Source organism: Argopecten irradians, chromosome 3 (genome assembly GCF_041381155.1).
Source record: "Argopecten irradians isolate NY chromosome 3, Ai_NY, whole genome shotgun sequence".
NCBI lineage: Eukaryota > Metazoa > Mollusca > Bivalvia > Pectinida > Pectinidae > Argopecten > Argopecten irradians.
Genome location: NC_091136.1, coordinates 10,116,192 through 10,130,312, shown reverse-complemented (window position 1 = coordinate 10,130,312; position 14,121 = coordinate 10,116,192). Strand labels below are relative to the sequence as shown.

General features: G+C 33.9%; 1 protein-coding gene across 4 annotated transcripts in view; it reads left to right on the top strand.

Annotated features, from left to right (window-relative positions):
• LOC138317519 (hemicentin-1-like) overlaps positions 1 to 13,835 on the top strand; it is a 56,578-nt gene extending 42,743 nt beyond the window's left edge. For all 4 annotated transcript variants that reach the window (XM_069259256.1, XM_069259254.1, XM_069259255.1 and 1 more), the window contains 10 exons: positions 136 to 435; positions 2,646 to 2,960; positions 3,879 to 4,175; positions 4,803 to 5,099; positions 6,647 to 6,913; positions 8,017 to 8,148; positions 8,945 to 9,119; positions 9,581 to 9,616; positions 10,620 to 10,676; positions 11,914 to 13,835. In XM_069259256.1, the coding sequence (XP_069115357.1) occupies positions 136 to 435; positions 2,646 to 2,960; positions 3,879 to 4,175; positions 4,803 to 5,099; positions 6,647 to 6,913; positions 8,017 to 8,148; positions 8,945 to 9,119; positions 9,581 to 9,616; positions 10,620 to 10,676; positions 11,914 to 12,196 (2,159 nt within the window). In that variant the 3' untranslated portion in view covers positions 12,197 to 13,835. The remainder of the gene's footprint in view (positions 1 to 135; positions 436 to 2,645; positions 2,961 to 3,878; positions 4,176 to 4,802; positions 5,100 to 6,646; positions 6,914 to 8,016; positions 8,149 to 8,944; positions 9,120 to 9,580; positions 9,617 to 10,619; positions 10,677 to 11,913) is intronic.
• Positions 13,836 to 14,121: the final 286 nt, after the last annotated feature.

Here is a 14,121-nt window from a genome sequence, read left to right as displayed (position 1 = left end):
GCTCTTCCGAAATATTTGCGTCCCTCACTGTAAAATGTATGTAAGTTTCCTCTCTCCGTACAGTTTGCCCTGATTTTTATACCCAATTGTATGCTGATTGAAATAATATATTAAAGTTGATGGTTTCATTTTCAGCACAACCTTCTCAGCCAGTTGTTGAAGGCTTCCCGGCTGGCAGCACCAGTATTGTCGGTAACAGTCATACTTTAGTCTGTACATCCAGAGGGGGGTTTCCGGCTCCGACTCTTAGATGGTATAGGAATAATATCCCTGTACAGATTAATTATAACACAGTCTTCACCTCTGACCCGATCGTAACAGCAGTTACGTACAACATGGCTGTGACACTGGCCGAGAAAAATGTGGTTTATAGATGTACAGCGGAGAATGAAATCAGAACGCTGAGTACCAACGTGACATTGGCAGATGTGTATGGTATGAATGACAGACAACACATTACTTATATGCTGCAAATATGATTTTTTTCTCGAGATTTGTTAACATAAAAACTCTCTTAGTGAGCCCCTCCTATTCACGACTTTGGATTAATTGACAACATATATAAGTTTAGGCCTGGGTGAATTCATAGGTTAACACTTTTATAAAAGTTGAAAATGGATGTATTAAGGTTTTAAACGAAGACCAGTTTTTAGTCTATAATAGCATTCTTTTTTCATATCCCTTTCACCACCAGACGGGGTTTACATTAGAGAACTATATGTAGAGAGAATTCTGTAATTGATAGAACAGAAGAATTTGTGGACGATTGTGCTGTAACGCATTAAAAGCAAAAGTCAACGCATCTTACGTAAGTCCATCTCAGTGCTGTACTTATATAGATTATGTCGTCGGAGCTCGATGGCTGTTATTGAAAAATAATGTACATGTACATGAATTTAAAAAGCAAATGGATCATGAACACTCTTCCATCAAAGCACTTACCATCCTTTAGGTCATTGTTTCATACTCTCGAGAGAAAAAATCAAATTTACAGCCATTTCTAGTGTGAAAATATATACCGTTGACAGATTGATTTTTCCACAAATATTAATACCGATATATTAACTAGTCCGGAAGCAACTAAAATCTTATTGTTTGATAATATAGTAAATATAAATGTCTGAACTATCCGGATCTATAAAATGGTTGATTTATTGTCTTTTATTTGATAAAAAGCAAACAAACAAGTAACAAAGTGAAAATCCTTAAACTTTAATTTTGAAACAGGAAAATGATTTTATAGCTTAAGCCATGGTGTTAGAAAAACGTCAATAAGGATAATTGAATATGTGTATATATTTTTTAAAAAATTTTCTCCCCTGCTTTTCTCTTCTTTTCTCTTCTTCCTTTTTTCTTCTTTTTTTCCGTCTTCGTTATCTTCCTTCTTCCCCTTCTTCTTCTTTTCTTATTTATTTCCTTCTTCCTCTTCATGTTTTTGTTTTCCTTCCCTTCTCCATCTACTACTTTCTTTCTTCGTTCTTCTTCCTCTTCTCCTGATTTCTTCTTTCTTTACCTCTTTCTTTCTTCTCCTTTTTATTTTTCTTTCCGTCTTCTTCTCCTTCTTCTCTGTTTTTTTTTTATTTCTTTCTTTCTTCTTCTTTTCCTTCTTTTCTTCTCCTTTCCTTCTTATTCTTCTTTTCTTCTTTCTTTCTTTTCGTTTCCTTCTTTGTCTTCCTCTTCTTATTTTAGAAGCATTTTTCCTGCAAATTTACCAAATAACAAGAAACTAAACAGTTAAACAAAGATTAAAATATAATAAACAGCTTTACTATTATATAATGTTTACCACTATCATTTGTTTTGTTGTTTAATTCTTTGTTTTGTTTTGTTTCAGATTTTGACTTAATTTCCTATATTGTTTTGAATGTTATTGATCTAATATATGTAAATAGATTGGTTGTCAGAGAGGTTTTACATGTCCCCTCTTGTATGTTTAGTTTAATATTTTGTGGAGTTAATAATATACTTACAATGGTGTAGTTTGCAATTATTTATCATAAAACAATAGTATGTATGTATGTATTTATACAATCTCTATTGCAAAACACGATTTATGCTTGTTTGTTCCAATACAAATAAGTTTTCGCTTTAGTGGTTGATAACATTGTATTTTCACCGGTTCATTAGAATGCATGTTTTATCACGTATTTCTATTTTGATTTTAGTTCAGTTCACGATATGTCACCGATCATATCAGTTTATACTAGGACATTTATACTTACGTGTAAATATAGTTTGATACATTAAAGATCAACAGTCATATTCTAAGTATTTATAAAGAAATAAGATGCCAAAACAATACTTGAAAGACTGAAAAACTAAAAACTGTCTATTGTGTAAAAGTACGTTTAGTATCATTGCAATACTTATAAAAAACTGATAACTTATTAAGATATTTCATCTAAAATCACTAGCGGTTTTTCATCATATTGGACCGTTAACTCAACATTTTAACGTGTAACTTTGATTTGAAAAATCGAATTTCATGTAATGCATTGTTGTGCATTACATGAAATTAGATTTTTCAAATTAAAATTAATTATTAAAATTATTAATAAAAATTATTAATAAAAATTGCTTATATTTTGAAAATGTCTGTTTTCAAAACAAGTGATTTAAATGAGATTATGTTGTACTGCTTTCAGTGAAAACTTCCGTGTCAATTAGCGGCAGTAGCGATGTGATAGCTGGTAAGAATTCCTCAATGTCTTGTACAACTAGTGCTAGTCATCCCCAGCCGTCCGTGGAATGGGAATTGGTGGACCAATCCGATGTTGTGACACCATTACCCATGAAAGCAGACGTGGTCGGACAGCCAGACGGCAATGGCTTGGTGTCGGTAACATCCACAGTGTATTTCTTCCCTGCTCTGGCAGACAATAGGAAAACTGTCAGATGTGTGGCTGCTCAGTCCGTGATCGGTCACTCTGAAGCAGATTCCAGTTCCATCACAGTGCACGGTAAACACCCACACTACCTAACATGGTAGTGTTGTCGTAACTTTGGATAAACATCTCATTTTACCAATCATGTTAAAACAATATTTTTAAAGTTTGAGATGTGCTGTGTGTGGATTGTCATCTTTTTAAGGTTTTGATATAGAAGATTCCATGGAAATTTAAGCTGTGATAATTTATTACCAAGATGATAAATAATTATATTTTCAAGTCTTTCGCTGAGGTAGAATCTAGGGGAAAAAAACCTTCCCATGGGCTCCCTCGTAGATATTTGATATTAAATTTTCTCTACCAACACTAGGTATCCAGAATATCTGGGTATACCGTTTGGGATTCAATCATAATGTGGGCGCTCTTCAGCTGACTATTACTTTATGTTCAGATGAGATAAACACACAATGATGAACACATATCCATGTCACTAACAATCCAATCACAATCATGCCAATAAGTTTTGACTTACTGCATGTTTTCGTACAAGTTTCCGTATTCAAGGACAGATTTACCAGACTAACACTATCTATTCTACACTGGAATATTGGGTAGCTTCGCTGAATAAATATAGTTGTATACTAACAATGCATGAATGAAGGTTTGTAATTGAAAACATATTAACTATTCTTAATGAAATTGAACATTTATTCAAATACTGATGAATACTTTTCTATTTTGTTTTCAAATATGTCAATTTCATTCTTAGAGATTTTTTTTAATTTCAAATTATTTCAAAAACGTTTTATTTACAGTATTTGAAAAAAAAACCTTTTTAGTGCATATCGATATCTTCATTTTGTTAATATTGCAAAAGTGTTTTTTTCAAAAACGTATCATCTTATTTGCGTAGTTACTAGAATGAGTCCTTAATTCACATGATTCAATGTAGCTCTGTAGTGACACTCCTGTTTAATTTACTGTCAACAGGTCCGCCGTCCGTAGCAGCGGCATCTGACAAAAACGTCACACTGGGTGTATCTGTGGATCTATCATGTGCAGTGACATCATCCTTGACGTCATATAACGTCTCCTGGTATAAACAAGATCAAACAGGTCAAACACCAGTGCCTATACAAACCAATTTAAAATATGCGCTCGGCAATGCGAACCCATATAAGCTATGGATCCACAATATTGACGTTAACGACACTGGACGATACTACTGTATCGCACAGTCAGCTGCCGGGACATCTGCACCGTCAGAGGCGTCGGTCACCGTCTACAGTAAGTAGAGAATTTCTTAAATAACATTCAATAGGTCTTTAATAAAATCATCTGTTCAACTCAACTACTTTTGTAGATTTTGCTTAAAAGTAACCAAACTTTCGGTAAAGCACTTTTATTACGTTTGAACGTTAATAAAGTTTAGGAAATCACAATGATTATACAATTAGAATTATTTGTGAGAAACATGGGGTCTTTTTAGATACGCGGTCGCTATACACAGGTTTATTGTGTTGAAACTGGTCATTAAATATACCGTTCAGTATCCCGTATCACGTTCAGTATCCCGTTTTGTATCCCGTATCCCGTCCAGTGTCCCGATCAGTATCTCGTATCCCGTTTAGCATCCTTTTCAGTATCCCGTTTAGTTTCCCGTTTCGTATTCCGATTTGGAAAGTATTCGGTTGTTTCAAGCATTCTTGTTACAAATCTCTGGATGATGTCATGAAAATGTAAAATAAAAAGAAATTCTCACTTCACAACGGAAGTCAATGATTTTGAACAAAATGAAAAAAGAGTTGTATTATTTCAGGATAAACATTACCTCATTTTGTATGCTGATATCTGCGGTGGTAACATTATCGATAAACATTATACACCCTAAATTGATATAACTTGTACTTCCAGCTGCCCCATCAACTCCCACGTTTGCGAACGATGTCACCACAGTGACCGTTAGAGAGAACCAAGGAGGAATCACAGCCACCTGCCTCGCCACTGTATATCCCGCCAATACTGCGTCCTATAAATGGCAATTCAGTCCAGCGGACGGATCGTCCCCACGGACAGAGGTTCCGGACACATTATTCAATGGGAATCAACTCAACATCCCGTCAGCTAGCCGTGCACAGGCCGGTACCTACTTCTGTCAGGCATACAACAGTTACGGCAGCACAGAGGCTTTCTTTACAGCTGACGTACAATGTACGTTTGATTTTTACGTGGGTCAACATTTTAGCGAATTTAATCAGAAAAGAGAAAATCAAATTTTTAGCCTTTTAAATGGTCGCGACCTGGTTTTCAGGGTTTATGTAGATTGAACATTTTCTCGATCAGAGGAATTGTCCCGCAAAATCGTCAAAATATCCACGAGTAAATTAACTGGCTATACGCTAAATTCAGAATGCTACTTCTTTTATTTTCATAAATAATCAACGAGTTATCTTTGCTTAAACTTATTTCAAAGATAGGTTTCGAACAATGAAATATAAAGACTACGAAATTGAAAATTTTTTCAGTACATAGATATAATCTTCAGATCATTTTCGATGCATAAAGCGAACAATATGGGTTGTCAGTTGCCTAGCTTGACCAGGAAAATACTCCTCTAAAAATAGAGCGAAGTCAAGCTATACATACAACATGACGTATTTTTTTCAAAAACGAGGCCGCATCAACAAACGGAAGCGTGCAACAAAATATCAGATAGAAGTGACAGTCTTGCCACGGCATGTTTAGTAAAAAAACAACAACAACGAATCAAAGTGTGATGGATTGTTTATACATAATATATAATCTGTAACACTTAAATTTACTTACATACACTCGCCAGCTTCGTATATCAAACAGATATGTAGTTAGTCTGCGGCTGTATGTGCGCTGGCATATTTATTGAAATTTAACTCTCCACGTGCAACACGATTCCCAACAGATCCGGACAAGTTCCGCTTGAGATGTGGCTTCTGTTTCTTCTACTGCAACATGTCATCTCTGAATTCCATTCCCTAGAGATATCCTAGGGTGATACCGATTTCATTCTAATTTTTTCCTCTTTGTTGCCGGTTCAGATATATTTTTTTTATCTCACACGCTTTTGTTTCAGCCATTTTCTTTACTTTTAGTGCGTAACAATGCGCATGCGCAAAACTTCAACAATACAATCCATCGCAGCTTCATTTGCATACTATTCTGTCTGGCTGACATTGTAGTAAATCAATGATTTCCTTCAATTTTGTACTCAAGACACATTTGTTCAATCTCATACGCATAAAGAAATTAAATTGAGGTATTTTTGATATGGTTTTTAATCTTTTCTTCCGTTTATCGGATTTTACACCAAAAAAAAATTATTTGGCTGAGCGAAACCTACCTTTAATGTGAAGATAATTAATAAGTATTCGGTTTTTCCGTGGACATGTTTCAAAGTCATAAAAGCGAAGACGATTTTTCTATCATGTTGAACTAAACATCAATCTCTGTGCCGTGAATTCTCTGACAGACCCCCAGGATGAATTTTTTTCTCCATTGCGAAAATCAAATATATGCCTAAAACAACGATCACTTGGCAGTTCCATCGCAGGCTATTTTCCTTGTCAGAAATGAAATCAACCGTTTTGTTTATATTTCAGTATCAAATTATTGAAATCAAACTTTTTTATTGCATAGTCATTTCTCAAATCATCATTGTACTGTTTCTCCTAATCCTGTATCCTTGTACATTATTTTGAATTATTCCTCATCATTGTTTGTAGACCCACCAGAGTTAGCGACCAACGCGAAGACCTCCTACTCTGATGCCACCGTAGATGAGTTGGTGGTGCTGTCGTGCGAAGTGGTCGCTAACCCACCAAGTGGTATTACATACGTCTGGACGTACCAGAATCAAAGGGTCGGAAGCAGCGCAAATTTAGAAGTAAATGTAAAGTCTGGGGAAAATGCATACACTTGTGTAGCAACGAATGCTGTTGGTAATTCCGAGGGACTGATATTCACCATTGTGGCTCCACCGCAAGACAATGGTAAGTTCCTGATAAGTTTTATGTATACCTTCGCGACGTTTGGTATTGTTTAGGTTTGCCCCATATTGTCACCAGTATAATTCTGTAACATAGCCGATGATGTCCAGGTGTAAATAGCTTATAAGACATATTGAAGTGTAATTTGGTAACGACGACCATTTGTTATATGTATCTATGCCATAGTCAGAAACTTTTCTGAAACAGGATGAAATGAAAATACATCTATGAAAGATATATGTTAGATACACCCCATTCACATAAACGCAAAATAGTGTAAAATATAATATATTATATTACTATGTTGATTGTCGATTTTTATAGACAAATGTTGAAATGTTTTAACCTTTTTTATGCGTAATTAATGTCTTGATTGTTTTGACTTGTGGATAATACCATTGGATTCATAATAATTTACACTGTGAAGTGTTATGTATTAATAAAGTAAGTTTTATTAATTTGATTTAATTAATATTCTGAGATTCGTAACTTATATTTTGTGGCAGTTAGAACCAAATGCGGATTGTTTATATTTTCAGATTATGTTTCCTTTTCTTTTAGGTGTTTTCTGTATATACGCATGAACAACATCCGTTAAAGAACTCAAATCACCACTTAAACAAAATTCGCTATATAAGTACAGACCAAATATTGCGCACGCGCGACACGTAGGGACAGTAAAAAAAACACAAGCAAATACACTGAACACGTATGCTATAGTTTCATCACAACATCTCACCATAATTATCTCAAAACTAACGATGTGCCTTGATGTGTTCATGTTTTCGCATTATGGGAAATTCGGAAACATGCTTAAATTAATATCATTATTCATTGATACTGACTTATTTTGTCTAACAAAAGTAGAGTGTGTCTGTTACCGATTTTAATTTTTACTATGTGAGATAACAATTTTATTGCAACTAAATTATTCTGTTAAATTTGCGTTTTAGCGATTTTTGTGTATTAGACACAAACCTAAAAAAAGAAACCTGTTTCACAGGTGCCAGTTCAGGTGCCTCTACGGCAAAGTAATCTGTTAAATTTGCATTTCAGCGATTTTTGTGTATTAGACAAAAATCTAAACAAAGAAATATATTTCACAGGTGCAAGTACAGGTGCCTCTACGGCAGAAGAAGGAGGACTTTCTGGCGGCATCATCGCCGCTATCGTCTTAGGAGTCATCTTCATCATCCTTATCCTCATCATCTGTTGTGTGGGATGTAAATATTACAAAGGTAAAGATCCAATGTTATACACTTATACACATGAGGAGGTTTAACACTAGTATCATTAGTTAAGATTTAACTTGAATACATTTGTTATCTTATGAGGCTATAACACCAAAACAGGTTATACTATAAATAAAACGTGTTAAAGGTAAAATGATTTTAAGACAATGAAAATGCTCGTTATATGGAAGCGTTTGTTATAGTTTTGAACATGTGGGAACCCCAGGAACACTTATTCCCCAAATAATTGAACAATAAAGGTATGACAGGCTACTAAGCGTAAAATATATATCAAATTCGTACATTCATATTGTTAGAATTATTTGATAAATATATGTACTTCTGCGTTTTTTTTCTATCAAACTCTTTCAAGTATCTGTGTTTAGTTTATATAGACTTCCATTGCAGTCATTTGAATTGATGAAATTTGGATTTACGTCATATATGTGTGTTTTGTCATCTGAAACAATTATAAAAAACAAATTAACAACATTCCATCCACTGTTTTATACCCATTATATTGGCTGTTGAACATTAACTTTAAGGAATTTCTTTTACTTAAAATTCCCCAACAGAAGTTAAGGAAAACATTTTAAGTTAAGGCCTCCCTTTAAAATATGCAATGTTTTGGAATTTCGTCAGAATTGAGGAATGTTCGTGAAACTAAACCCAGGTTATTTAAGATTAGGTTTTTAATACACTGTGTTACTTGGTTTATTTGCTCACGTGTACAATTACTTCAGTATTTTCTTATTACTATTTTTTCTTTTGTTTCTCCTCCACACGATATTTCACACCACAGACAAAAAGGCAGACGAGAAGACTAAGCGTACTACTAAGAAGTCCAAATCTAAACATAAGCCAAGTTCTGTGGTACCAGACACTGATGATCGCCGATCGACCCTCTACCCCAAAACAAAGGACCCAGCTCTTCTGTTTGGACCGGCTCGAACACACGAACAGCGCCACTACCCGAGGTAGGTAGTCACGTGATAACAGACTGTAAAAAAAACAAGTCATCTTAACTGTTTATTGTGTATGCTTACACAGTTATAAGGTGGTTTAAAGTAAACGTGTGTATATATGTAATTCCCTTGCGGAGCACCTTGCTGAGATATACACCTGTACACCGATATCTCAAACATTGTCCATGGTATTGCTGGTTCTGGCGATGCCATATAGAGCATGTAATGTTTATACATGTACATAAATATATAACCACAACATGTACCATGAACTGTTAATGATCTCTGACACTAGATAAGTACAAAAATGAAGATCATTGGCATTAGGCAAAACAAAATATGAAAAAAGCTTAATAATATAGGCAGGATTATCGGACGACAGGGCATTTTGATCAGAAAGAGATTTGTTTTTTCTTTATAATAATGAATACAATATATTTCGATTTTAATCTGTTGTTTTCATTTTCTTTCAGGGATTTATCTTATATTGAACGTGATTATAGCCAAAGGTGAGTGTTTGGTTGTCCACCACATGGAGTTGATTCACGATTGTAACAATAAAGCAGTTCCCTTCCATACCTGATAATATGCATTTTTGTATTTATTAATCCCTAGCCGGTGTAACTGAAGGTCACTACTAATTGTTTTTGAATGTCTGTCCAAATGTTCTTCCAAACGATAATTTTTACATAGATGTATAAATTCTGTTGAAGCTTCTTTCATATCTGAGGACTGCATTTAGGCTCAAAATGCCAACTGACAAAGTCACTGATACTTGGACAATTTTGGGTTCTATACAATAGTTTTAGAACAAATTGGTAGATTTTTTAAAGTCACTGTTACTTGAAATGGGCAATGTTGGGTTCTATACAATAGTTTTAGAGCAAATTGGTAGATGGTTTTTTTAAAGTAACTTTTACTTGAAATGGACAATGTTGGATTTTTATGCAATAGTTTTAGAACAGAATGGACGATTGGAACTGAATTTTAGTTCCAGATTCCATTTACATGGTAACTACAAATAGGTTAATCACTGTATTAGCTTAAGGGATTCAACACTCTGGGTGGTTATTCATGATGTGAACATGAATAATTACACGCTTATATATCTATCATTCGCAAGCTTTACCAGAACTTACAAAATAGCTAGATAATTAATTTAAGGCTTTTCGGCTCATTCATTTTCGAAATTTTAATTTCTAAGAACGATTTCACAAACCTTTTTGTACGACTACTACAAATGAACATAAATCCTGCACACGTGATATAACATCCTAGCAGTTATATGTTTGCAATTTGAGAATTTTCATTGTGTCATATCCCTGTGTGGTATTCAGTTGTTGCCACTTACGTCACCTTGGATACAGCCTTGACCTTAAATTTTATGACGAATGCTGATCATGCAGCTGCGTGTGCTTGCTTTTCTGTTTTATACATTCATTGTATTTCATTTATAAAGATAATGATTTAACATTCCACAGTTTATGATTACACTCATTTTTTTTCATGCAGGGCCCCTTATGACCACACTTACTATATACCAGCACCTGGTAGCGAGATGGATGACATGTAAGTCCTAATAGCGAGATGGATGACATGTAAGTCCTAATAATGTAGTTATAGATGTTTAATGACGTCATTGTGAATAGAGTCGAACATAGGCATTGATATTATAAGGGCTTTTCACCTCTGGTTATTTGTTTTGTTAAGTTTCTTATTCTTATTCTTCCGGGTTTTTTTTGGGGGGTTTTTTTTTTTTTTTTTTTTTTGGGGGGGGGGGGGGGGGGTTTTGTGGAGTCTTTGCCTATTAATATTAGTAATAGAAAGGTTGTAAATAAGTTTAGCATGTTGTATGGCGGGGTCTGAATGTGTCAGATGAAAAATTAGGTCAAAAGTCCATGTAAATAATTCATTAACGTCTTAACAAATATCTTTCATTTTTCGATTTGTTATGTGGAATCAAAACTGGAACATACAACTTACGAAACACTTTTTGTAAAACATCAAATAAGGGTCAAAGTTCAAAAGTGCAATTTGTTCGGGAAAACCTTTTAACAAATCTTCTTCTCAAGACCTAAGAGATCTCTATTACGCATGCAACTTACTGAAATAAATGGCTACCAAATCTGTTAATATAAATGACCTTGCCCTTCATTCAAAGTCACATGGACCAAAAACACTAAAATCTTCAAATGACTCCATGTAAAGTTCTGAAAGTCCTAGAGACCTGATATTGGGTCTGCGACATGCTGATATAAATGGCCAGCAGGTGTGTACATATTAATGACCTTGACCTATATTCAAGGTCACGGGGACCAAAAATTTTAAGTGAATACTTGTGCAGTTCTGGAAGGTCTGGAGACCTAATGATAGACTTGCATCATACTGATATAAAAGTTTGTTAATATATGAATGACCTTGACCGTAATTCTTTGTAGATGAAAAGTCCATCATATTTTCCATTGACAATGTCTAGTTGTTATATTTGTTGTACAATGACATTGAGAAAACTGTATTGCACTGAAAATATAGAGCAGTTTATTCCGTCATAAAAATGTCTTTTAGACGTGAATCTTACAATTGTGATATAATGGCCAACTGTATAAAAAACATGAATATATATAATAATTCATAAAAAACGCAGTGTATTAAGCATGACGTTACCGGCTGGAAAAAAATAAAGAAATGAAAAATCTTCGGATCATATATCCCGACAATTAGAACATAGGCCGTTTTAATTATATATTTGTTTCAATAAACTCTGTATTTCCAAGAGTTATTGAACTTTCTTCCGTGTTTTATACAGGTCTGTTTATCGGGAGACCGGGTTTAGGTCCCATCGTCGTAAGATGCCTTTCGTGCTGCCACCACTGGAAAGAGGGGATTACACGGGGGAGGCCAAACGGAGGAAGGATCGGCGAAAGAAAAATAAGAAGAAGAGAGCACAGGAGCGACAATCTGGTGAAGGCATGGAGAATCCTGGGAAATCCAAGGATAATTCCCCTCCGATAAATCTAGACGACAATCAGCCGGAAAAGGATGGCAATACCGATACAAATGTGCTTCTCGGGGACCAGTTCAAAAACTAAGCAGTGCTTAATGAAATGGAAATCGACGTCAATATTGAAGTGAAAAGCCTTTTTTTACATTAGCGTTAAGAACTGAATCAATCAATGAGGATGCAGATAATTCAATTTTACGTCACCGGGTATTGTCCAAGGTTATCCTTTTAATCGTGAAATTCATATGATGAAAGTCGATTGCATGTATATGAATAAGCGTTATTTGTGTATTAATACCATATGGAACAGATACAAGTTATGAAATACTATGATAAGATATTATTTTAGTATCAGAACAAAAGGAAGAAGAAATCTATTTCTGATTCTTAACAATTGCCATCAAAATAATGAGAGCTACATTGCCTCAAACAAACGTAGATTTAAAGCAAATTAATTCGAGTATGTTATAATATCACCATTACCAATGATTCAGGTATGCTATGAATGAGAAGTGTTCTAGAGGCAAAGGAATTTAGTGATCGATATGTATGTGATAAGTTACCACAAAAGTATTGTAATTTATCTGAATCACCCAATGTAGTTGTACTGCATTTTATTTTATATTTTCTAGCATTATATATTAGTGTTAAAGTATGTGTTGATATCTGTATGTATCACCTCTGTTATTTTCATTAATATTAGATATAAAGATTTTTGGACGTTTTTAGTTTTCTGATGAAAAAATAAGGGATACCTTCAATAATATCTCCAATCGTCTTAATTAACTCAGAGAATGTTTACTGTAGCATCGTAGAAGTAAAGGAGTAGAAATGAACGTCTTTATGAAAGAAAGACTTTTTTAGTATCGGAACGCAAGTTATAATCTATCACTTGAACGCAAGTTATAATCTATCACTTATTGTCTTCATATCAACAATTTGTAAATATAAATTTAGTTGTAAGTATATAATTAGTCAAAGAAATGTAAATTTGTGAATATAAATCAAATGGTATATTTGTCCAAAAGAATATCGATATTAAAAGTGTTTGTACATTTGAGTCGAAATTTATGTTAAATGAATAGAAGTATGAAGAACTGTAAACCATAATTGGAGCGGTTGCTTATCGTGATATCAGACACTTTTCTTTCGACATCTTTTGAGAAAACGTTCGATCATAATTAATTAAATTTATACAAATTATGTGTCAAAATTCTTTTCGGATGTAAACATTCTACTAAATGAAGTGGAATTTATCTGTTAACATATGATTTTGCATACACAGTATGTAGTATTAGTAATAAGTATTAAGTGGCACATACAAAATAGTATATGGCATTTTAGGTCTTAGAAATAGAAAAAAAATATCTTTAGAAATATTTTCAATCGTTTCGTTTTTGCAAGCACATCGTGATGAAACAAAAATAATAAAACTGAAATAAAATTATAATAATACAATGGAACTCAGTAAATACAAAATCGATTATATAACCTTACATATTTTTAATCTTGTTTTGAATAGTTTATGAAAGTAACACCAGAACACTGAAGGTGTAGTGTGTGTATCTGATTAGTATTGGCGTTTTGACTAAGGTGTATCTAGTATGGGTGCTAGGGTGTGAGCGATTAGTTTCATATCATCAGTGTAAATTCACTAACAACCATATCCCCGGAGTGGTATACTAATGTATTTATAATTAATAAAGGTCAAAGGTCATACAAATTAATTATTAGTTGACTTATGTATAGAACAATAGAATCATGAGTACAGAAACATATAAGCAATGTGGGAGCCATTTTAGGTATATGTGAACAACGAAACATGTAATTCAAACTTCAATGTATTTTAGCAGAGAAACAATCTTAGGAAATATATATAGCACGCCATCACTTTATCAGTGTGACAGTTGATCAAAATCTTATACTTTGTGAATTGAAATGTAAGAAACGAAATTGGTGTTTGGAATAGTCAGAGATACATCTACCGTAATCATGGTGAAAATAAATGGAGGG